Source organism: Rhizopus delemar, genomic scaffold (genome assembly GCF_000149305.1).
Source record: "Rhizopus delemar RA 99-880 supercont3.6 genomic scaffold, whole genome shotgun sequence".
NCBI lineage: Eukaryota > Fungi > Mucoromycota > Mucoromycetes > Mucorales > Rhizopodaceae > Rhizopus > Rhizopus delemar.
Window position 1 is genome coordinate 2,252,906 of NW_027137832.1, and position 23,484 is coordinate 2,276,389.

Consider the following 23,484-nt stretch of genomic DNA (forward strand, 5'->3'; position numbering starts at 1 on the left):
TCGTTATATTCACCCAATGTCGTTTCAATCATACTCTGACTATTCTGACGAATCTGACGACGAATATGCACCTCTTCAGATTTCAGGTTGGGGTACTCAGCAAACCCAAGAAGGTACAACTGAAGTCACTGTCAGCATGGAAGGCTGGAGTTCACTTGTGGATCCAACTGTCAAAATGAAGGCTGGTGGTATTGGAAGTGGTCAGCTTCACCGTAAGGGTAAAAACTTCAAACCTGTAGACGAACAACTGATTTTGGACCGACGATTGGGTAAGCCTTTGCCGAAGGGGGGATTAAATGGAGAAGCAAAAAAGAAGAAGAAGAAGAAGGGAAAGGGCGGAGCACCACCACAATCCAAAATGCCTCCTCCTCCTCCTAAACCATCAAAGACTATGCCACCAACCTTCAATCGGAACAGACCTCCTATCAAGCCTGGAGCAAGTGCTTGGTCTTCAAATGCACTGGTCGAAACACCTTTTTGGGAAAAACCTAACGGATCTGCTGCTTCTAAATGGGCAGATCCTGTTCCTACTGCCGCTCCTGCATCTGCTCCTCCTGTTACCCAACCATCTTCCTGGAGTCAAAAACAACAACAACAACAACAACAACAGCAACAACGGTCCCAGCCTCCACAACAGCAGCAGTGGGCTCAACCCCCACAACAACCTCAACAACAGCAATGGGCACAACCTCAACCTCAGCAACAATGGACACAGCCTCAACCTCAACAGCAACAATGGTCTCACCCTCAACCTCAACAGCAACAACCACAATCCATGTGGGCTCAACCACAACAACAACAACCATACCAACAAGCACCTGGCTGGCCTCACCAGCCACTTTTGGGTACAAATGCTTCTAAATATGCTACTCCTTCTGCTCAAACACAATCCTTTGCTCATCCTCCTCAACCTGCTATATCTCAAAAGCCCGACATACCTAAACTTACTTTCAAGATCGAACTCGCTCCTGGTGTCACGGCTAACCTTCCTGTCTATGCAAATGATAACCCTGTAGATGTTGTCAATGAATTTGAAAAGAAGCATCATTTGGTTATGTCTGACGCAGCTAAAGCCAAATTTGCTGAAAGAGTTGCAATGTTGTTGTCTCAAACTGCTTTTTCTAATTAAAACACACATCGAAATAAAAAAATTTAGAACTGGACTGTTAAAACGCGTGTCTAATTATTAAGCAAGACGGACAAGAGGTGAGGAGATTAAGACGCGTTTAAAAAATTAAAAAAAAAAAAACCGCGTCTTCATTTGTATTTAAGAAAAAATTTATTTTCTTCTTTTTTTTTCTCTCTCTTTTCTTTACTCCAAGTCTTTTTTTTATCATTTCTGTAAAGATGCCAATGTTTGTTATTAAAAGAGGTACTAGCAAATAGAGTTAATAAGGGTAAAGGGTCTTTGTTAACAATATTTTTTAGACGGTAGACATGAAAGAGTAGCCTTTGATAAGGTAGCTATCAGTAGTCTTTTTCTTTTGCTTTTTTTTTATTAACGAAAAAATAGATTACTGCTAGAATCAACAAATTATGTTATGGTCTCGACATGAATTATGTTGACCCTGTTGCCATTACTCAAAAGGTAAAATTACGTTTTTTTTTTGTTTGTTATATTTATCTCTATCCTGTGCAGGTTATTTCTGGTGTTTACGAAGGAGTAACTACTGTTGAACTTGACAACCTTGCTGCTGAAACCGCTGCATATATGACCACTCGTCATCCCGACTACGCACTCTTGGCTGCTCGTATTGCAATTAGTAATTTACACAAGGAAACAAAGAAGGTCTTTTCTCAAGTGATTGAGGATCTCTACAACTATGTAAATCCCAAGACAAACAAACATTCCCCCATGATATCCGACACAACCTATAAAGTTGTTCAGGACAACGCAGAACGTCTGAACTCAGCCATTATTTATGACAGAGATTTCAAGTACAACTTTTTTGGATTCAAGACTCTCGAACGATCCTATCTACTCAAGATTGACGGCAAGACTGCCGAGCGTCCTCAACATCTTATCATGCGTGTCGCTATTGGTATCCACGGTGAAGATATTGACGCTGCAATTGAGACTTACAACTTGATGTCTGAGAAATTCTTTACTCATGCCAGTCCCACTTTGTTCAATGCCGGTACACCTCGTCCTCAGATGTCCTCTTGCTTCTTGCTCACCATGAAGGAAGATTCAATTGAAGGCATCTATGAAACATTAAAAATCTGTGCCCAAATTTCGAAAACTGCAGGTGGTATCGGTCTCAACATTCACAATATTCGTGCCAATGGATCCTATATTGCCGGTACAAATGGTTATTCGAATGGTTTGCTTCCCATGCTGCGTGTGTTCAATAACACAGCACGTTATGTCGATCAAGGTGGCAACAAGCGTCCGGGAGCCTTCGCCATGTATCTTGAGCCATGGCATGCGGATATCTTTACCTTTTTAGATTTAAGAAAGAACTTTGGTAAGGATGAAATCAGAGCCCGTGATTTGTTTTATGCCCTTTGGGTACCCGATCTCTTCATGCAACGTGTCAAGGACGGTGGGGATTGGTCTCTCTTTTGTCCTAATGAAGCACCTGGTTTGCAAGATGTTTGGGGTGATGAGTTTGTAGCTCTTTATGAAAGCTATGAACGCGAAGGAAGAGCGAGAGAGACAATTAAGGCACAAAAGTTATGGTATGCTATCTTGGAAGCACAAACTGAAACCGGTAACCCGTTTATGCTCTACAAGGATGCTTGTAATAGAAAGAGCAACCAACAAAACTTGGGTACCATTAAATGTAGTAACCTTTGTACGGAAATTGTCGAATATACAAGCCCCGATGAAGTTGCTGTTTGTAACTTGGCTTCTATCGCTTTACCCACTTTTGTAATCAACAGAGAATCTTACGATTTCAAGAGACTCCACGAAGTAAGAAGAACTACAATGACAACAGAAAAGAAAAGACTAACATGTTTTATTGTTATAGGTTGCCAAGGTGATTACTAGAAACTTGAACAAGATTATTGATATCAACTATTACCCTGTCATTGAAGCAGAAAGATCAAACAAGAGACATCGTCCTATCGGTTTAGGTGTCCAAGGTTTAGCAGACACATTCATGGCCTTACGTTACCCCTTTGACTCTCCTGAAGCCAAACAATTAAATATTCAAATCTTTGAAACTATCTATCATGCTGCATTGGAAGCCTCATGCGAATTGGCCGAAAAGTACGGACCTTATGAAACTTATGAAGGTAGTCCTGTATCCAAGGGCATCTTACAATACGACATGTGGAATGTGACACCCACCTCTCTTTGGGACTGGGCTTCACTAAAGGAAAAGATAGCCAAGCACGGCGTTCGCAATTCACTTTTGTTAGCCCCTATGCCTACCGCCTCTACCTCTCAAATGTTGGGTTTCAATGAGTGTTTTGAGCCTTACACTTCTAACTTTTATACCCGTCGTGTGCTCTCGGGTGAATATCAAATGGTCAACCCTTGGTTACTTCGTGATTTGGTTGATATGGGTATTTGGAACGATGAAGTCAAGAACATGATCATGGCCGATGGTGGGTCTGTCCAAAATGTACCCACAATCCCTCAACACCTCAAAGAACTCTACAAGACTGTCTGGGAAATCTCTCAGCGTACAATTGTTGATATGGCCGCTGACCGTGGCGCCTACATTGATCAAAGTCAAAGTTTGAACATCTTTATTGCTGAACCCAACTTTGGTAAGCTGACAAGTATGCACTTTTATGGCTGGCAAAAGGGATTGAAGACGGGTATGTATTATTTGCGTACACGTCCTGCAGTGGATGCAATCAAGTTTACAGTAGACCAAGTGTCGTTACGTGAATATCGTAAGAAGATGGAAGAAAAGAATCAGGCAGATATGGTCTGTTCCATTGATAATAAGGATGCTTGCATGAGTTGTAGCGGTTAGACTTTTTTTTCTTTATTTGTTATTTTAATTATTTTTGTATGTAAATAAACTCCCCTTTCTTTTTATTTTTGTGTTTCTGGTATCACTGTTTTTCTTCTTTCCCTTTTGATTGTATCCCAATCAATACCTGAACTTGCTCTTTGCTTCAATCTTTGGCTCGTAGGCGATGATTCGGAAGTTGTTTTTTTCTTGAGCATTTCTTGTTGTAACTGTTTAGCATGTTCTGCTCTTGCTCTTACAGTGGCATTTTGCTTGGGTGATTTCATGACTGAAGGAGCTCGCTGGGGTTTAGGCGACCCTATGTCCAAACATTGAATATATTATGAATTGATATATAAACTCAAACAAACCTTCTTGTTGTTTGGCTTCCTTCATTGGCTGATTCTTTGGAGTAGGCTCATCATAAGATCTTAAGTTGGGTATAACCACTTGGCTATATATGCAGTTCATTATTTGCTACTTTGTTGCTTTTTTTTTTTCTGCTTACTTTGATAATCGTTTAACCGGTTTTTCTTTTTCTTCATCAACTAATAAAGAATGTCAGTGTAAAATTTTTGTATGCAAAGTATGAAATACATGAAACCCATAGAGTGGAAGTTCTTGTTATTGGTTCTGCCGTTATTTTTTTCTCTGCTGTTACTTTTTTCTCTGCTGCTACGTTTCTATCAGAATGCTGAAATTCTTGATGTCCCCACCATTGAGGAAATGTATTTGGCATTTTAGGTTTTTCAGTTACTGGGATTTCAGGAACTACTGCGTCTGCTACTATCTGTTTTGGCTCTTCAACAACAGCAACAGTCTATACTAAAATATATGAGTAAGTGTGTATACAAAGTTAAAAATAAATTAAACCTCCTCCTCTTCCTCTTCTTCTTCTTCTTGGATTACTTGTTCTTCTACTTCTTGTTTTATTTCTTTTTCTCTTTTGACAAGAAATTCATCAGTAGCTGCTTTGATTCTTTCACGATCTTCAGAATACAAGACAGCAAAGCAAATAAGTTCTCTTAATAAATTGAACACATCCGTTGCTGGGTGCTTATCCAAAAATTTGTGCACATAAGGTGGTAAAGTACTTAAAAAGGCTTCCATATTTTATTAAAGAGAAAGAACCACTCAGAAAATAACGCAGCTTTAATTTATTTGACAAAAAAAAATGTGTTCAATTGTGTATGCGGAACACTCCGTAGCATTTTATTTGGTACCACAACAACAAAAAAAATTGCATGAATTCAGTACTCCATTTTATTACGAACAGTATTTTTATCTCATTATAGATCATTTGCACAACTCACTTGGTTTGAAAAGCAAAGATTTGAATGTTTCTTTTGTATAAAATTGTATACTTTTGATAGAAAGCTATAGTTAAAATGAGCAAAGAAGACAATATAGAACTCCTCGTGTGAAAAATGGATACGTTTAATGCTATTGAATCATTTGAAAACCATGGTGTATGTACGTTGTTTTTCTCATGTTTGATGAAAACTAAAAGGCTTCTAGTACTAAATAGCTATGGAAAAGAAATAAAATATGGATGTCAATCTTGGCAAATCCTTCATTACTCTTTTTTCAGTACAATTCTTTACTTGAATAGATGACAGTGGGCTGCACTACCCAAAATAAAACATACTTTGGCTCACAAAGAATCCAGTAAAAGTGTATTTGTACATCTTTGGAAATGATAATCTATGCCAGCTAAAGCAGATTTCTTTTATTTTGTAAGGATAAAGGATGCCTCATCTATCAAAAGCATGCCTTTGGTACTTTCTTGGATTGCATGTATCAGCTTTTCATTATCAAGAAAAAAAGTAGAAACAAATGACAATTAACAAATGAAGCTTACAACAAATCCAATTTTAATCGTCATGCATGCTCATATAAATGAATGCTGAGCTAGAGAACTGCAAGTATTCCAAATATATTTTTCATATTGAGTAATTGCCCTTTTATTATTAATAGAAAAGTATTTTCTTATGGATAAAGACCTGGAAGGCTACTGTAGATTCGAACGTTATCTTACAATCATGAATAGGCGTCTATAATAATAAGCTTTTTAATGATGCAATAGGATTTTATTGTGTACGACTTTGTAAACCGTTCTTATGAAAAACCAAAATGTAAAAGCTACGCTTGTTGTCTATGTATTCCTTCAATCGACAATTGAATACAAAACACAATGATCCAACAGAAAGGAACAGATGTTAAAATATCGTTAAATATTTGACAAATATAGGTTTTGATAGCAACTTTATTAATACAAATAGGACTTAAGTAATTTGGTATAAACTCTTTGTTGATTCCAGTTACAAACAAATGAATTTTACAACCTGTGAAGGGAAAAGGAAACAACAAATAAAGGGTATGGATTGATTTACAGCAATGGAAAGCAATAAAACATGACTACTCTTGATAATTGACTGAATTACAAATTTCCAAATCTGCTTAGTCTGTACAGTGAGGTACAGAAATGATACGGTCTGAGCAAGTTTGACTGGTGGATGATATCATGTAACTAATAAGGACAAGTAAGATGGATAGAGTCATTAATGAAATAAACAGTATCAATCGATTTTCCATTGAAATAATAAAAGAAAAAAAAAAAGCAAAAAGATGAAACAAAACAAAAACAAGTATAAATAGTGACAATAGGTCCCTTTTTAACAATAGAAAATTGAATGACCGAGTTTTCTGTCTCAACATTTTTGTTCCTCCCCCTTTTTTCTAGCTGAGCATGTCATGTCTAATTCACTCTTGTTAAGATTATTTACTTCTGAATACTTTAATGCTTGGATTGCTATATCTTATATATTCAAATATCCTGATAATGTTGGTATTCAACACTACCTTTGCTCTCAATTAAAAAAGTTCCCTGTTGGTGAAATTGAGTTCTTTTTACCTCAACTAATGTAAGCAAGAAAAGTGATAACAATAAGACATGGACTAATGTTTTACATGAAAGGCATCTTTTAATGACAAGACCAACAGAATCAGCAGCATTAGAAAGCTATTTAATAGACGCTTGTGAAAGGTCAACACATATGGCTATTATGGTAACCAAAAACATAAAAAAAGTCTGGTGTTGTTTCTTATTCTATCCATAGAGCCTTTGGTACCTGCAAGCCTATCTATCCGATCTATCCACTCACCCAACCAGTCCATCTTTCCAGTTGTGTAAAAGGGTACTAAACCGATGCCAGGCCATTTTATTTGCAGCAGAGAACCAACTGGAAAAAACACAAAAGGTACATGAACATGCTCTTCCTGCCTTGGTAGGCATGGGTGCTCTGTTGGCTGGCATTGGATTACCTGCAGCCACCAAACCGATTGGTAACCTGGCGATCGCTCAAGGCCGTACCTTTGAATGGACAAATGAAGAAGTAGACGAAAAGCCCGTGTTTTTACCAACGCGACAGTTCACAGCGACCCTGGAGGACCTTCACCGGGGCAAGGCCTTTGCTCGGCTAAAGCAAAAGATCCATCCCAAAGTCACGGTTGTACCGCATGATGCCGATGCCCCACCCCAGCTACTGAAGGAGATGGAGACGACGATGAAGGCGATGGCCCAATCCTCTGTCCCAACCAACCAACAGGACCTTTCACGTCCCACGTCTCCCATCAGCCAGACATTTGATGATGACCGTCTGCTGCTCCGTTCCTCGTATTTCTGCTCCGAGATGCAGTTTCTTTTGGCCCTGGTAGATATTACAACCCGGCTGGTGATTGTGCCCAAACCGGCTCGATTGAGTGCTTTGCATGCCGAACTGACTCTGCTCAATCATAACTTACCAGCCGAGATTTGCTTGCCTCTGTGGTGTCCTGCGACAGACAGCCGGCCATTTCATCATCGCGTGGTACGCATCAGTCCGACAGACGCGGTTGTTTTGAATTCGGCAGAACGGGTAAGCAGATGGATAAAGAGACCCTCTTCCCTTCTGATTCGTTTCATAGGCACCTTACTTGCTGATGATTGAAGTATTGGATGACGAGTTAAGTCTGGATCCCTTGGATAACTGCAAAGAATGTGAATCTCTCGATCTCTACTCTCCCACTCATTCTACTTCCACCACTTCCAGCCTTTCATCTGCTCCCACGCTTCAATCCGTGTTTGATGCGGAAGAGTTTGCGGAAAAGATGAAGACGGCCGCCATCTTGCTCGCCCAACTCAATCAGCCTCATCCCGAACGAGAGGCTATTCGACAAAAGATCATTGCTGAAATGATGGCCCTTGAAGAAGATAGGATGACCAAGATGGCCATGGGAATCACCAACAAGAGCACTACCACAGCACTGGATCATCCAATCGTCATTGATCGTGAGGATCCAAGCGCGGCTGTGTTTTCAGAAGATTGGGAGGTCAAGAAGGAGCGAATTCGAGCCTCTTCACCGTATGGTCACTTGCCCAACTGGCGACTGATCTCTGTGATTGTGAAACACGGAGCTGATTTGAGACAAGAACAGCTAGCGGTTCAGTTGATTCGAGAGATGCAAAAGATTTGGCAAGATACCAATGTAGACGTCTGGGTGAAATAGTAAGTTCGATAGCCTATTTTTATGCAGAAAGAGTTGAGTTGTTCTATTTAGTATACGTGTGTTGGTGACTTCAGATGATTCTGGGTTGATTGAAACCGTCAAGAATTCGATGTCTATTCATTCCATCAAAAAGGAAGCTTATACAAAGAAATGGAATGAAGAAGGGTCTGCTTTTACATTAAAAGATTACTACTTGAGGGTAACAAGGTATATGCATTGTCTTGCTTAAATACTGATTGTCTCTATAGAGGTGGGGACCAGAAGAGAGTGAGAGCTACAAGAATGCACAAGACGCGTTCCTGAAGAGTTTAGCAGGTTATTCTATCGCATGTTACTTGATGCAAATCAAGGATAGACACAACGGTAACCTCTTGATCGATGATCAAGGCCATATCATTCATATTGACTTTGGTTTTATTCTTTCCAACTCGCCTGGATCTGTTGGGTTTGAGATGGCGCCCTTCAAGTTACCACAAGAGTACATTGATCTCTTGGGCGGATTACATGGCAGCAAATTTGCGCAATATAAATCGCTAATGAAGGCAGCCTTCTTAGCCGTTCGCAAGCATTGTGACAATATCTTGTTATTGACCGAGATGATGTCAAAGGACTCCAAGTTACCATGTTTTCAACATCACGGCGTGTTGGCTCAATAAAGGAGAGATTTCAGTTACAATTGACGGATAGTCAAGTAGAAGTGTTTGTAGATAAATTAATTATGAGTAGCTGTTGTAATGTGTTTACTAGACTTTATGACGCATTTCAATATTATTCACAGGTAAGCAATCATGTATTTGTATTTATTCACGTAAAAAAAAATAACTTTTTTTGTACATCAAAAGGGAATATTGTAAAATAATGTATTTTATAATGTAATTTGATCAAATAAGATCAAGTCTTTTTTAAAGCCAACATTGTTTTTAATGAATAAAAAAACTTTTGGTTCCTCTTGTTTTTCTCATTTCAAATTACATTACAAAAAAAAAGAAAGCCAGAAAACACATCCCCTTTCTGTTTTATTCTTGTTCTTTCCATCAATAACTAAACAAAAGCACTTTTTGTTCATGTTTCAGACAAATAAATTTCCCTCTTAATAATTCATCATGTGTAATCAAGCCAGGCCTTTTTTATGAAAGAAAAGAATAAGAACAGAGCAATAAGGAGGTTATTGATCTTGCTTTTTACTAAATGTAAAGAAGAAGAAAAAAATAAAGAAAATTTTTTTAAATTATTGCTCTCTGTCGGAGTGAATCCAAAAATACAACGGGGATGAATAAATAGCCAACAACGTCATTTGCTGTGATAAAGTAAAGGCTTATGATACTTTTGAAAAATAGAGCATTCGACCATCTCAGGTATCTAAATTGAATACAAGTGACCACAATGGATTAAATAATTTCAGGTTACAATATTATATCATTGCCAGTTTCTATCTTGTTTACTGACGACATTTTCCTATTTGTACGTGATTTATTTAGACAATCCGTGAGAATGATTTTGGTGTGACAAAGTCAGACCCATCTATTTAAACACCCGATCACCAATCTTAAATTTTTTTTTTTTCTTCTTCATTTCTTTCTCTTTTCCTTTTGTTTCACTACAAACTTTTTTTTTTATCAATTATTGGGCAAATGAAATGAAAGAACTTTCAGATGTTATCACTGTTTTACCTCTTAAACATAAAGCAGGAGGTCATGTTGCCATGTTTCGCTTATCGAATGGTCCTTTATGTAAAGCGATTAAAACAAATGAAGATGCTTTTTATAGAGATTTATTAAGACATGGAAAGTTAAAAAGATTCTTACCTAGGTATCTAGGCATTATTCATGTCGATTATCAAAATGGATACCCCCAAATTCCTTTAGAAAGCGATAGAAAAAGACTTGCTCAATTTCAAAGACACTGTCATATTGATCCACCTTCTTGTGAACAAATCGGTCAAGAGTTTATGGTCATGGATGACATGACGTTTGGATTGAAGAAACCTTGTATTCTTGATTTAAAGATGGGTACTCGACAGCATGGAGTGTATGTTAGTCCAGAAAAGATGAAGAGTCAAAAGTTCAAGTGTGAGCAGTCAACGAGTGGTCAATTGGGTGTACGTGTATGTGGTATGCAGGTAAAGTTCTTTTGGATCGATCGATAACTGTACTGATGATTGTGTTGTGATGGAAGAGTAGGTTTATAAAGTGAATAAAGGACATTATGATATTCAAGATAAATACACTGGGCGTACATTAAATGTTGATTCCTTTCAAGAAACTATAAACCAATTTTTATTTAATGGAAATCGACTATTAATTGAATTTATTCCTATTCTTTTAAACAAATTACATGCCTTGTATTATGACATTAAGAAAATGATTGGTTATCGATTTTATGGAGCTAGTTTGTTGATTGTTTATGATGGATTAGAATTGAGTAAAGGAATTAAGATGAAATTAATTGATTTTACACATTGTATTACAAGAAAAGAAATTATTGAAAATCAAGATAATATGACATACCCGCCTGAAAGAGGTTCTTTTTGTCCTGACGATGGTTTTCTTCAAGGCATCAATACATTAATAGATGTTTTATCTACTTTACATGAATCTGCTATTGTACAATAAACTATATTTTTATTCTGCTCTCAATCTTAAGCCTTTACGTAATTCGTCTGTCAATTCCAAATCTTTTTCACAGCGTTCACATTTACAATTGAATAAATAAGATTTATCCAAATAGGTCTGTCTTGTTTCCTTATTCCATCTTGGGTTCACATACGTCTCAAAGAGCTGTTCACCTTGTTTGATATCACGCACGGCTCTGACTGCAATCTTGTATTGTGATTTAGGGTTAGGGTAATCGATACTGACGTTAGGATAACAATTGTGATTGATGTGAGAGTGAACGAGATACATGCCACCGTTTTGATTGTTGATGTTGAATTTACCCATAAAGTTCAAAAAGGTCTCTTCGTCCTCAAACAACTTTTCCTTGAGCGCCTCGGGCAAATCTTGGGTGATTTTGCACTTGGCCGGGGGTTGTTTGTAGGCCTTTCGCAAGAGATCACGGGCCTTGTTCCAAAGCTCACGGGTCGGTTGCTCCATAAAGATCCACTCGGTCTCTTTGGCCTGACGTTCCTCTTGACTGACGGTCGCAAAGGCGTCCAGACGACCGATCACGTCATTCAGCTCCTCCCGCTGATGGGCCAGGATCAGACGGGCATAGATACGAGCGACGGCCATTGGGGCCTGCCAACGTTCGCCTTCACAAAAGTTCATAAAGGGCGTGATGGCCGGATTGAGACGGGTACATTCGAGTTGGTGGAATTGATCCCAGGCGGTGGCCCGGCAGGATTTGCTGCAGTAGTACATGTCACAATGCTTGCAGTGCTGAGTGAGTCGGTTGGCGTACAGGATCGGTTTACAGCACAGGCCACAGACATGGCCTGAACGGGCGAGTGAGAAGCCTTCCCAGGGAGGGAAATAGACATAGGGTTCTTCGGTAAACAGGATCTCGTCTTGTTTGATATCGCGTGAAGCAAACAGTCCTTTGCCGGTCACTGGGTCGACCATCCGGGCGACCACACAGTCCGAAACAGCCTTGAAGTCCAATTTGGGATCAATAAAGGACACTGGCACCGATGGGTCATCGGCCAGACCTGACTTGACAGGCTGTGCACTTTGGATCAGTCCACACTGCTGAAGGTGTTTCTTGACTCGCTTTTCAGAGACTTGCCAATCCGGTTGCTGTTCCAACACCATCGTCGTCACTCGCTTGATGCCTGCTTCAGGTGTTTCAAGTTTGATCTTTTGAATGGCTTCTACAAGTGCCTCTTCACTTGGAATCGTCTTTGTGCCTTCAGACATGTGCGGTCGGTTGAAAAAAGAAAAAATTTTACTCTTTTTTTTTTTGGAAGAGAGCTGAAACCAAATTCAATGGCTGTGACTGAATCGAGTCCAACAGCAAATTTGGCGGAACATTTTGAAAATTAGGGCAGCCATTTTTATTTTTTATTGGCAGAAAACTTTCACTAAATTTTGGCAGTAATCTTGGCCAAGAATGGCAGTGGAATCATGCTCTAAAGTCACCCAAGAAGATTGCATTGGATGGATAAGACACTCAATAAGTTTCTTTCAAAGTTGTTTAAAATTTGAAAGAAACCTTTAACAATTCCTGCCAAATACATCTCGTATGGATTGCCATTTTTGGCCAAGGTTGCTGCCAAATTGGCCTAGTTGGCGAAACGGAGACAGAGGATGTGGTTATAGGCCTTTGGGCCGCGCTTTTATTGTTATTATGATTACTTAAATTCCAATCCCTCATACCTAAGAAGCTACGCTTAGTGCGGGTTTTGCAACCTCTTAGGGTGGGAAGAAAAGCCACCAGGACTTGAAACATGGGCGGGTACCCACCACATCCTCTGTCTCCGTTTCACCAACTAGGCCATTGTGGTAGGAACGACCCACAATGGCCTAGTGACTCACTCTGACCTCTTTATTTCCCGATTTATAATGATTCTTTCTCACATTTGGAATTTTCATCCAATGTTTTGACAGCTAACAATTCTTATTGGAAGCATATCCAAAAACATAGCTTGACAGCAATCTAAAAGAAATTTTATAGAATTTTTACAACTTCAGATCATATAAATAATGCCCTGGTTTTATCGAAATAAAGGATACTGTAACCATCTGATTAAACATAACTAGTTTTTTTTTTTTTTTTGATTTTGTGTTTTATCTTTTTTCACAGTTTAGAGCTAGGATTATTCCTTGCTCTTAGCAACCCTATTGATTACATTATCAATTATATTTCAACTGTCAACTACCTGAAAAACAACAAAAGGAAAGCCTCACAATGAAAAGCGAAGAACAAATAAGAAGCCTAATCATTAGGTTCGTTCATACTAGAAGTATGGTTATGCTTTCAAAGAAGTAGGGCAAGCTACTTTGTAGGCATGAAGAGGACTGAAAGTCAAAAAAGTTTGGTGTGCATATTCTAAAAGCTTCATAATACTCTAAACAGAGTTACAAGTTTAATGATAACTATATAATAGGTATGATAATGTTTTATGTTGGAATGTAAACTACAAGAATGACAAACGTAGTGCTGATAAAGATAATATAAGAGCAACTATTATATAACCACACAAAGTAACTATACTGGCATAGTTTCGAAAAGTTCGATGGACTGTTTTTTTGCTTGGGGTGAAGAAAACATCTATTGGTAGCAAGGAGGGGGAGGACTAACTATTGGTGAAATTGGTGAGCTGATAGTAATGGTCTCGTACTTTTGTTTATTTTGAAACAACACAAGTCTTATTTTTCGCTCGACTTCATGAGGTAACATAGCGCCATTTGAACAACTATTTGAGTGTTGTTCTAAAATCATCAAGCTCCAATAGAGAACTTGGGGCGTGCATCAAAGAAATCTATTGGGCGACAAAGTAATCTTTTTGTTTGAACAGTTGTATGATATACCCAGTGGTACCCCCACCAATCCATGTAAAAATTGCTTACACGCTTGTCTTTTGTGATTCCTATGATGTCGTTCAACATAGTAGCGTTAATACGAATGTTTTTTGACTGCTGATATTGCAATAAGCTATCATTAGCTGCCTGAGTTTTGAACTCTATCCCACAAAATTCAATGTCATGTTGGTATTGCGTTTGAAGTGATATCAGCATGTCGACCCTTCTCCCAAACTCCGTGTTGCCATAGTCGTTTATGATAGCCATTCTTTTGCTTGCATCCGATACTATTTCCCCGTCATCGATCTTTATATTGGTATTATGGAGTACCACCTCGGCAAGGTCTTAAAAAATATTACAAAAGGTTGACTCCGAGTTATATTTTTTTTCCCAGTTAAAGTTGTCAATGCTGACAAAGACGGATTTTGGTCGGGAGGCACCTTTGATTCCTTTTAGATTTTTAAAGCTTACTTTATATTCAAACGATGCTCCTTTTCATGGTGATTCTAATGGCATGCTTTTCGATGTGGTTGGATAACTCTAACAGACGTTATGAAAGAAAATGTAAAGAAAATAAGAGGAAAGGAAAATAATCAGCTTCACCGCATCGAGAATTGAATGAATGCAAGCCACAATTGGCCGACATTATTTTTCTTACCTATCATTTTCTACCCTCACAGGATACATCAAGAAGACGATCTCTGGACGCATTGTTCACCCAATGTGCCAGCACACTAAACAAGAAAAGAACACCAAAAGAATCAACATGAAAACGAAAACTCAATTGATACATCATTTATTTTATTTATCAAAATCACCATAATACTCTTTACAATTGTATATTTTCCCCAATTACCTTATTTCCAGAGTATCTATTGTTGTCAAGTAATAAAAAAGGCTTTCTTCTCGTTAAAATTAATTTTGGGTGCCGAATATATTCTTTTTGCACGTTCAAGCAATTGAAGTCAAGAACTCGTGTTCATCTCATCGTTATTGTACATTCATAGTCTTTTACAGTCTTCTATTCATTGGTTTCAGTTATCACTCCACCGTATAGCGAAACTAAACATAACATACAAATTAGCAACTGTCATTTCCACCGTTTCTTTGTGTGGACTGCTATTTGATTGCTGGAGTCTTTTTGGTTCCTGGGATTTTTTTATACTCCCCCTCCCTTGAGTTGACTTGTTACTTGATTATTGAGACTTCTTAGGGCTCTTCATATCTTTAGTCATAAAAGAAAGAATGGACAACGGGAAACACTGCTTAAAGAAGAAAACAAAAAGTTGCAACGCTTGCGTTACTCTTTTTTTTTTTTGCACGTTATTGAATTGCCACTTCTCATGTTCATTTTTTTTTTTCTCTAGAACTACAAACAATATTAGCATTGGTCATGTTTTAATCGTAACGTAGGAATCTTACAGGGAGCCGTAGGCAAACTGTAAGAGTTGTTTTAGGCAGCATATCTAACAGAATATGTAGCTGCGCATGATGTGTTTCATGGCCGCCTTTAGCAACACCCTTAGCGGAAGCACCGTTGGCGGATTTTGGGTTGAAGTGACCGTGAAGATTGTGTGTGCGTAGGGTAGGTACAGTAGAATAGCAAACTCTGAACAATTGTTTACGATTGATATTTCAAGGATTCCTCAGATAAACACAAATGAACACGTAGCCAGGATGATGGAATGCCTTGATTTGAAAACCTGACTGATGGCCTGTGATTACACGACAATAGTGGTAGGAACGACCTACGATGAGTGAAAATTTTCTGTCAATAAAAATGGGCTGAAAAATTCAGTAGGAGAAAGAAAAAAAGAGGGTCGAAATAACGAGTCACGGCAATCCAGGTGAGGGAAGGGAAGGAGGTCAAAAGAGAACCTGAAGGAGGCAGCGATGGCATAGGAAAACAAGCCATGGTGACAAAGAGAGAGAGAGAGAGAGAAAAGAGGCCATGGTCTCCGATTGCAGAATTCAAAGCGCTTGGGATGCTCCTCCAGGGTTTTTGTACTTGTCAGCTTCTACCAGAATTGTCTAGATAGGTCTTTTTCATGATCTCTCGAGGCTTACAATGGAAGGTGAAAGAAGGTTGATTGCCAAGAGAAGTTTGTTTGATGGGATTCATGTTTTCAAAGTGGTGTAAACAACCTAGGGGGTCATTCTATGCCAAAGACTGGTTTCTAGATCAAAGTCTGTTCAGACATTGTGATATTCAATACAGACATGCCCTGATCAACCGATGACGGGTAGCGTAACAAGAAGAGCCATCGTTCTATAGGACATCAAACGATTGAAATTCTAAATCGTGGGTTCTTTAGAAAAAACCTTGTGACAACCTGAGAGTCTATCGATCACTGGCATAAGCAATCTTTGCCTTTTATTCCCTTTATGACCCTTTTTTTTTCAGTGAGGCAAACACGAGCCATTCAAAGCTGCTAGCATAATGAACGTGGTAGTCTGTGTTTAAAAGCAACTTTGCAGTAGACAAACAGGATCTCAACCAAAAGGAGAAGAGAGGTCTTGTCCTAATCGTGTGTGTCTGTCTACCGTATGTTCCCCCTCCTGTTGTTTATAAAAAGTGTATTCTTTTGGACTTTTTCAAAAGCTGCTGTATTAAGGCATGAAGGACATACTTTATCAGTATCTGTGACAATAAAGACTATTTTTTTTTGTACAGGGCAGCTTGAAATAATGTAGAAGGAGCAGGAGGGAAGAGGATTCTGATTCGTGAAATTCAAGCCAATCACATCACTTGATTCAATCGTTGCTCCTGCTTTTATTTCTTCTCAGCCACCCATTCTATTTTTTTTTTTTTCTTTCTTTTTTAAAAAAAAAGACGAGATCTTGTAAAATGTCTGACAGGTAAAAAAAAAAAAAGAAAAGGAACAAGATCCAAAAGGGAAATGACTCACTGATGGTGTCTTGTATTCAGCCACAGAACGATTGCCAACCCTGTATATGTATCGGAGACGCTTTTAAAGAAAAGAAAGCGTAATGACAAAATAGCTGCCGAAAAGGCCAAAGAGAGAGCCGAGACGAAAAAGAAGCAAAAGTTGGCACAGAGAACACAGTTCAAGCGAGCCGATGAATTTGTACGTGCGTTCAGAACAAAAGAAAAGCAAAAGCGTCGTATCAGTTCGATCGAGGCCGGTAAAAACAAAGCGTCCAAGCGAAAGCAGGGCGACGGTCGATTGCTCTTTGTGGCTCGTATCAAGACCGACAAGGCGATTCACCCTGATATTGTCCGGGCGCTCAAGAACCTGCGTCTGTTGAAGATGAACAGTGGTGTGTTTGTGGTCTGTAATGAGACGACGATGCAAGATCTCTTGCGAGTGGAACCTTTTGTGACTTATGGTTCACCCAGCTTAAAGACCATCCGTGATCTGATCATGAAGCGTGGTTCGACCTTGGTCAGCGGCAAACGTACTCCTCTCAGTAATAACGCCATCATCGAAGAAGCCTTGGGCAAGCTCGATATTATTTGTTTGGAAGATCTTGTTCATGAAGTGTCTACAGTCGGCGAAAACTTTGCATCTGTCACTAGTTTCTTGGAACCCTTTGAATTACATGATCCTGTCAAGGGATGGCGTCAAAAGAAGTTGAAGGAAGTGATCGAGAGAAGCAGTGAAGAAGAAAGTGCTGATGATGACATCAACAAATTAGTGGAAACGATGAATTAGATTCTATAATCAACTCACTTTATTGCATTCTACCCTTTCTCTCTTTTTTATTCTGTGAAATCATGTCATTTGTATAAACAAAACTAATTAAATAACTATTAGAAACCTTTTTTCATAAAGAAAACTATTGTGATTTTTAATGTAATCCATCGTATATTGAGACCCACAGACAATGATCATCGTGCGACTCGTCCAAGCGTATACTCGAATGCAGCTGTGCCTTCGTTACATGCATTCAAACGTACTTCTCCGTGTGAGACATAGATGACATGAAAATCATACAAATCCAATGCGATCCACATGTATTGTAATGCAAGCTTCACACGCCATCTTTCAAAAGAAGCGTCGGTCTTGTACTCTGGCCAGATCTGGATCCACTCTTGATCGAACTGGACGTACACCTTTCTCTTTTTGACCACATAAACTCCCTTCATCTCTTTCACCCGGTTGCAAAAAATGAAAACAGCAGCGGAAGCTACAAGGACGATGAATGACTCTTTATAAAGATGATTTATTTACTTATCAATCGATTGGCATCCAACATGGTTTAAAAAAGATTTTTTTTACAAGAAAAAAAGGTTTTTTTTTTTTTTTTTTTGGTGAGAATGATGTGAGAGTGTATATCCTTTATTTATCATTTCTAAAGTGAACCGAGGCATGGATTCGAGTTGTAGGAAACTCTAGACTTTATTTTCTCCTAGTTCAAACTTGATGTCCTGTTTTAAACAAGGAAAGAAATACAATTTAGGGCTAAAATGGCTCGTAACATCCCACTTTATCAAATGAGGGTCAATGTTTATTTTGAATAAACAATGATGTGTGACATTTATCTTTTTATAGTAAAGCACATGTCCAAAGCAGAAAAGACATTGAAGGGATCTGTTTATGATTTAGGTTTATCCAATTTTAGATCTTGTTAGCATCCGAATATCCGTCATGCAAACCCATTTTAAATAAAGAATTAGAATAAAAAAAAAAAAAAAAAACAATGGCGGGAAAGACAGAGGGTGAGGTTAGAGAAACAGTGGACTCCGCAATCTCGGTAAGAGGTAAATTGGTGTATCTCGGTTTAAAGAGCACTAACCTGCTCATGTTGATAGGATGTGTGACGCAACCAAGACGAGTTTTTTTTAATAAAACTCATTCGAGTGATGAATCATGAAAAGCAATCAACGATTCATTATCACTCTTTCTTTCTCTTTTTCATTACACACACACACTTTCAATTAAAAAAAAAAAAAAAAAAAAAAAAAAATAGAAATTAAATTACGCTTTATTAATAAAAAAAAGACGCGGGTCCGTGTAGGTGGGGGTGAGATGATTATCCGGTACGCTGAACTTTTTCATTTGCTTAGAGTTCCCTTTGTCAAAATGACGTTTGTGAAGCGAGTGGATAACAAATAACGTAATTCTCTTTTACTCAAACCAAAACGTGGAAAGGACCCAAGGGAACGTGTCAAGCGAAAGAGAAGGCTGTGTTACTTTTTGAACACAACCTGCTTGAGCCGAAAGAATTCGAGAGGGTATGGACTACAAAAACGGATGGCACACACAAAAGTCAATTTCCTTTTAAAGAACATGGACCTTAAGGGGGGTCAGAGCGATTCCGCGGAACGAGATGAATTATAAAAATGGTCTCTATTTTTCTTCTTTTCTTTTTTTTCTTGTTTTCTTAAAGATGAACAAGAAAGTCCAATTCTCTGGTGACGTTGAATTCGTGAGCACCTTTGCCAATGAAGATTATGGTAAATAGCGTGGCATGATCCCATCCTTGTTACTCATGTTTTCATAGATCGAACAGCACAAGAAGTAGCCAAGTTGACTTATCGAGACATGCTCGAATTATTAACAATGAAATCACAGTGGAAAAGAGATTTGGAAAAAATGATGGCTGAAAGAGACTTGAAAGAAAGTCAAGTGAATCAAGTCAACAAAAACAACACAAACACTTACAATGTGCCAGAAATTTGCACTTAAAATATACCACCTCCACATTTCTATTCAACTTCATCACCCTTTTACTCTCTTTCCCTCAAATCCCCCACTGTATCATTCAAAACACCTTTACCCGCATTGTCACCTTTTGTAATTAATTTTTATTTTTATTTTTTTGGCTTTTATTCCAAAAATAAATCATTTCAAACTCCGTTTAAAAATAGAAGGAAAACATATTTGGGCATGCCAAAAGAAAAAAAGTCATAATACAATGAATTCACCAAGATGAATCGAGATGCAAAAAAAAAGAGAAAGGGGGGAAGATTAAGAAGAGATGTAGTCAATTAAGGTGAATGGGATTAGAAGGGGGGTATCATAAGCTTATGGTTTAAATCGATGCGTAAAGAAAAGAATTAATGAAACCAAGGATGGGTCAAGACTTGATGGATGGTAGGTCTGTGTTGAGGATCCTTTTCGAGTAGTGAAACAATGAGATGTTTACATTCCACAGACACTTTGATTCTAGGCCGCATGATTGGACCCGAAATGGCGGATGCTGAATCAGGAAAGGGCACTTCACCAAACAAGAGGGTGTAGAGCAAGACACCCAAGGACCAAATGTCGGCTGACTCTGGACGATAGTGTTGGTTGAGCAAGATTTCGGGGGGTGCGGATGAGACCGTGCCATAGAAACGAACAAAGCGTTTTTTGGTAGGACGGTCGAGGACGACGGCCGAACCGAAATCGATGAATTTGACCTAAGAAAGAGTCAGGGAGAGAGAGTAGGGCAAGAGAGGTCGACTTACTTTATAGTCTTGATCGATCACGATATTTTCATCCTTGATGTCACGGTGACAGATCCCCAGACGGTCCAGGTAGGCCACACAGTGCACGATCTGTCGAAAGATCTCTTTTGCACGCGGTTCATCAAAGTGCTTGTGCTGTTCGATGCACTCAAACAGATCGCAGGACGCCCGCCTGACGAACGGTCTGGACAGCATCTCTTCCTCTTCGTCACTGCTGATCGTCGACTGTGAGTTTTGAGAGAGCGCAGGCGAACGGCTGGTGGGGGTCGACGGCCGAGCGACCCACTGACTGCCGTGGAGCTCCATGACGAGATAGAAATAGACCGAGTCTTGGTAGACATCACAAAACTGGATAATGTTCTCATGACGCACTCGCTTGAGGACATGGATCTCCACAGGCACAAGACCCATCTCAGGATCATCCACCCAGGCTGACCTCGGTACCTTCTTTCGCACAATGAACTTCACCGCGCGTTCGATCCCCGTCTGTCGTTCATACGCAGACACCACAAACCCAAATCCTCCGCTGCCCAACTCTTGACCGACGGCGTATTTTTCACTAAAGGCTGGATGAAGTGCATGGTGCGAGAGGTGTTTGGCAGAAATCGTGTTGACTTTGTTTGGGTCGTCATGATAATTAGGTAATGTGTTCATGATAAAAGAAAGAAAGAAAGAAAAAGAGAGAAAGGTATTTAAAAAAGAAAAAAAGAGGAGTGAAAAAAAGGGAAAAAAAATAATATAATTTCTTTTTTTTTTTTTTTGATCGTCAGGGAGGATTTATTAAAGCAACGGTTTCGGATTTTACAATGGAATGCCCCTTTTTTTTATTGATGAATAAGGAATGGGGGTGAAAAAAAGAACGGGTGAAGCGTCGGGTTATTTATGTGGTTTGTTGTCATCATTTTTGAACTTGCTTGTTGAATTTCTTGATGACCTGGACTGTGGTGTCATTGTTATAGACACTATACCAACCCTTGGGTTCATGAGGTGGATCTAGAAAAAAGGGGAATCAGTGAACGATCCAGGGTTGCCAACCACTTACCTCCCAACCAAGTCATGTTGAACTGATTCGGTTCATCTGTCGATCGACCCAGACCACCATAAGCCCAAAAGTTGGCGCCGGCATGACGGCCTTGATGGACCAAGTGGGTGATCTGTTGAAAGATGCCGTGGTAATACGTGTCCTTGTGGCTCGTGGGTGTACCAGGATTGTACTTGTAAGCAGGATCGGATGGGTTGCGCCAGGCATCGCGAGCCATACCAAACTCTTCCAGCAAGATGGGCTTGTGAATCTTGTTGGCCCATCCGGTGGTTCGGTTGATAAAGTCCTTTGCAAACTTTTGGGCTTTCTTCAAACTCTTCTTGCTTGGATCGCTTGCGTTGTAATAACCCCAGCTAATCAATCGTGAGTTAGGTGAAATGAAAAAAAGGGGGGGGGGACCGTAAAAGTGGGAGAGAATGGTTTGTGTGTGGAGAGGGAGAGAGAAAGAGAGAACGGTCAGGAGAAGGGAAAAAAAAGGGGGAAGACGACTTACTTTTCAACCCAGCAGTGGGAACTACAATAATCAATATCCTTGGGACCATGAGCATTCAAGAAATCGGTCTCATTCAATTTACTTTCGATACCAGAAGAAACCAAATGATGGGGTGCTCCTTCTTTAATAAACTTTGAAATCTCTTCAAACCATTCTCTGGGACCCTCTTGGGGTTCATTGGCCAATTGCCAACCTATACGATGGATGAGTGACAGGAAGATGGGAGAGGGGATGAATACTTGCTAAAGACAGTAGGATCTTCTTTATAGAGCTTTCCGTTGAATTTGTTGCGACGGGTTTGTACTTTACGAATATGATTTTTATAAAGTGTACTGGCCTTTTCTTTGATCTTGTCATCCACATAGAATCGTCTTGCAAACTTTGTGTAGGGATCATAGTCCGTCACAGGATAAGGAAGCGTTTCATTCGTGATCCAATTGATATATTGACCAAATCTACAGATCCCTTAGCACTCTTTTTTTTTATTTCACTTCTTTTCTTACCCTCCACTCCAATGCCAGAAATTATTCAAGGTCACTATGAAGAGAATGAGTCGACGTCAACCGATGCGTTCACTTACAAACAGCCGTCATGTTTCTCTTGCCGATTTCATTCATAAAGAAATCCAAACCTTCAAAGATATCTTCATTGTATTTACCAGGAGCATACTGCAGACTGGGTCTCATTCGGAAAGGTTGATCGTCAGGACCTTCAGAGGAGGCCATGATACGCAAGTTATTGATGCCCATCTCCTTCATCTCGTCCAATTCCTTCACCAGACGTGTACGATTTCCTCCGGCCGAATCGACCGCACCCAGATTGATACCTTGCCAGTAGTTGGCTCCCTTGACCACATAGGTCTCACCATTCAACACGAATCGATCACCATCCACGGTCACGAAGCCTTCTTTGGCTACCACAAGCGACATGAGAAGCGAACAAGAAAAAAGACTGAGGATACGCATGCCGTTATTTTTTTTTCTTTGCAGGAATGATGTGTCAACAAAGGATGACGTCCGTCTTTATATAAGCCAGTGAACTTTCCCAGATATTCCCAAGCACCATCTTAATATCATTTGTATTACGAAATTAAAAAAAAAAAAAAAAAAAAAAAAAAAAAAAAAAGATGGCTTCATTCTTTCCTTTCCACCTTTTCTGATCATTCAATGTCTCTCTGTCTTTTTTTTTTTCAATCCCACCCTAGATATCTCTCTGTGCATGTGTGTGGGGAAACAAGCTCAGTTAACATGTATCTCTGATGCTTACCATTGATCAATCTCGGCCATCTACGGTCCGCCGGCTTCCCCGCGCGCGCGCGTTCGCATTCAGAGAAAGATCAGAAGAAGTTGGCTGATTATTTTCCCACTGTGTACAATAACCAACCACAGAGACACCAGGAAAGGATACGATTGGTATAGTTCCCTTTTGTTCTGCATTTTCCCTTGGGACGGGAGAGGAGAGATTCAAAGTGAAGTGGTACATGTCTAAGATAAACAGAACTGATCAGTCAGATAGGTCTTTTTTAATGGGCAACACTTGCCATTTTAGTACGATCTGATTATCGCCCGGATTGTATCCACTCACGCTCTGCTTCACTCCCTGTTCCCCTT

General features: G+C 39.4%; 11 protein-coding genes across 11 annotated transcripts; 6 read left to right on the top strand and 5 right to left on the bottom strand.

Moving 5' to 3' along the window:
- Positions 1-16: 16 nt before the first annotated feature.
- Positions 17-1,129, top strand: RO3G_08883 (uncharacterized protein; the record flags this gene model as incomplete). Its single annotated transcript, XM_067663468.1, has 1 exon — positions 17-1,129. The coding sequence occupies one exon, from the start codon at positions 17-19 to the stop codon at positions 1,127-1,129; it is 1,113 nt and encodes a 370-aa protein (XP_067519569.1).
- Positions 1,130-1,552: 423 nt separating this feature from the next.
- On the top strand, positions 1,553-3,935 carry RO3G_08884 (ribonucleoside-diphosphate reductase large chain; the record flags this gene model as incomplete). The annotated part of the gene is made up of 3 exons (XM_067663469.1): positions 1,553-1,588; positions 1,640-2,917; positions 2,976-3,935. 3 exons carry the CDS (start codon positions 1,553-1,555, stop codon positions 3,933-3,935), a joined length of 2,274 nt encoding a protein of 757 aa, XP_067519570.1.
- A 410-nt stretch (positions 3,936-4,345) lies between these two features.
- Positions 4,346-5,024, bottom strand: RO3G_08885 (uncharacterized protein; the record flags this gene model as incomplete). The annotated part of the gene is made up of 4 exons (XM_067663470.1): positions 4,346-4,368; positions 4,423-4,462; positions 4,576-4,734; positions 4,788-5,024. 4 exons carry the CDS (start codon positions 5,022-5,024, stop codon positions 4,346-4,348), a joined length of 459 nt encoding a protein of 152 aa, XP_067519571.1.
- A 1,644-nt stretch (positions 5,025-6,668) lies between these two features.
- On the top strand, positions 6,669-9,118 carry RO3G_08886 (uncharacterized protein; the record flags this gene model as incomplete). The annotated part of the gene is made up of 6 exons (XM_067663471.1): positions 6,669-6,838; positions 6,892-6,982; positions 7,034-7,831; positions 7,881-8,461; positions 8,514-8,661; positions 8,711-9,118. The coding sequence occupies 6 exons, from the start codon at positions 6,669-6,671 to the stop codon at positions 9,116-9,118; spliced, it is 2,196 nt and encodes a 731-aa protein (XP_067519572.1).
- Positions 9,119-10,098: 980 nt separating this feature from the next.
- On the top strand, positions 10,099-10,608 carry RO3G_08887 (uncharacterized protein; the record flags this gene model as incomplete). The annotated part of the gene is made up of 1 exon (XM_067663472.1): positions 10,099-10,608. One exon carries the CDS (start codon positions 10,099-10,101, stop codon positions 10,606-10,608), a length of 510 nt encoding a protein of 169 aa, XP_067519573.1.
- A 475-nt stretch (positions 10,609-11,083) lies between these two features.
- Positions 11,084-12,316, bottom strand: RO3G_08888 (uncharacterized protein; the record flags this gene model as incomplete). The annotated part of the gene is made up of 1 exon (XM_067663473.1): positions 11,084-12,316. One exon carries the CDS (start codon positions 12,314-12,316, stop codon positions 11,084-11,086), a length of 1,233 nt encoding a protein of 410 aa, XP_067519574.1.
- Positions 12,317-16,769: 4,453 nt separating this feature from the next.
- On the top strand, positions 16,770-17,598 carry RO3G_08889 (uncharacterized protein; the record flags this gene model as incomplete). Its single annotated transcript, XM_067663474.1, has 2 exons — positions 16,770-16,780; positions 16,851-17,598. The coding sequence occupies 2 exons, from the start codon at positions 16,770-16,772 to the stop codon at positions 17,596-17,598; spliced, it is 759 nt and encodes a 252-aa protein (XP_067519575.1).
- A 176-nt stretch (positions 17,599-17,774) lies between these two features.
- Positions 17,775-18,142, bottom strand: RO3G_08890 (uncharacterized protein; the record flags this gene model as incomplete). Its single annotated transcript, XM_067663475.1, has 2 exons — positions 17,775-18,073; positions 18,118-18,142. 2 exons carry the CDS (start codon positions 18,140-18,142, stop codon positions 17,775-17,777), a joined length of 324 nt encoding a protein of 107 aa, XP_067519576.1.
- Positions 18,143-19,276: 1,134 nt separating this feature from the next.
- RO3G_08891 (uncharacterized protein) lies at positions 19,277-19,575 on the top strand (the record flags this gene model as incomplete). Its single annotated transcript, XM_067663476.1, has 2 exons — positions 19,277-19,343; positions 19,391-19,575. 2 exons carry the CDS (start codon positions 19,277-19,279, stop codon positions 19,573-19,575), a joined length of 252 nt encoding a protein of 83 aa, XP_067519577.1.
- Positions 19,576-19,946: 371 nt separating this feature from the next.
- Positions 19,947-20,750, bottom strand: RO3G_08892 (uncharacterized protein; the record flags this gene model as incomplete). Its single annotated transcript, XM_067663477.1, has 2 exons — positions 19,947-20,291; positions 20,340-20,750. The coding sequence occupies 2 exons, from the start codon at positions 20,748-20,750 to the stop codon at positions 19,947-19,949; spliced, it is 756 nt and encodes a 251-aa protein (XP_067519578.1).
- Positions 20,751-21,237: 487 nt separating this feature from the next.
- RO3G_08893 (uncharacterized protein) lies at positions 21,238-22,803 on the bottom strand (the record flags this gene model as incomplete). The annotated part of the gene is made up of 6 exons (XM_067663478.1): positions 21,238-21,332; positions 21,382-21,734; positions 21,875-22,067; positions 22,184-22,329; positions 22,378-22,411; positions 22,455-22,803. 6 exons carry the CDS (start codon positions 22,801-22,803, stop codon positions 21,238-21,240), a joined length of 1,170 nt encoding a protein of 389 aa, XP_067519579.1.
- Positions 22,804-23,484: the final 681 nt, after the last annotated feature.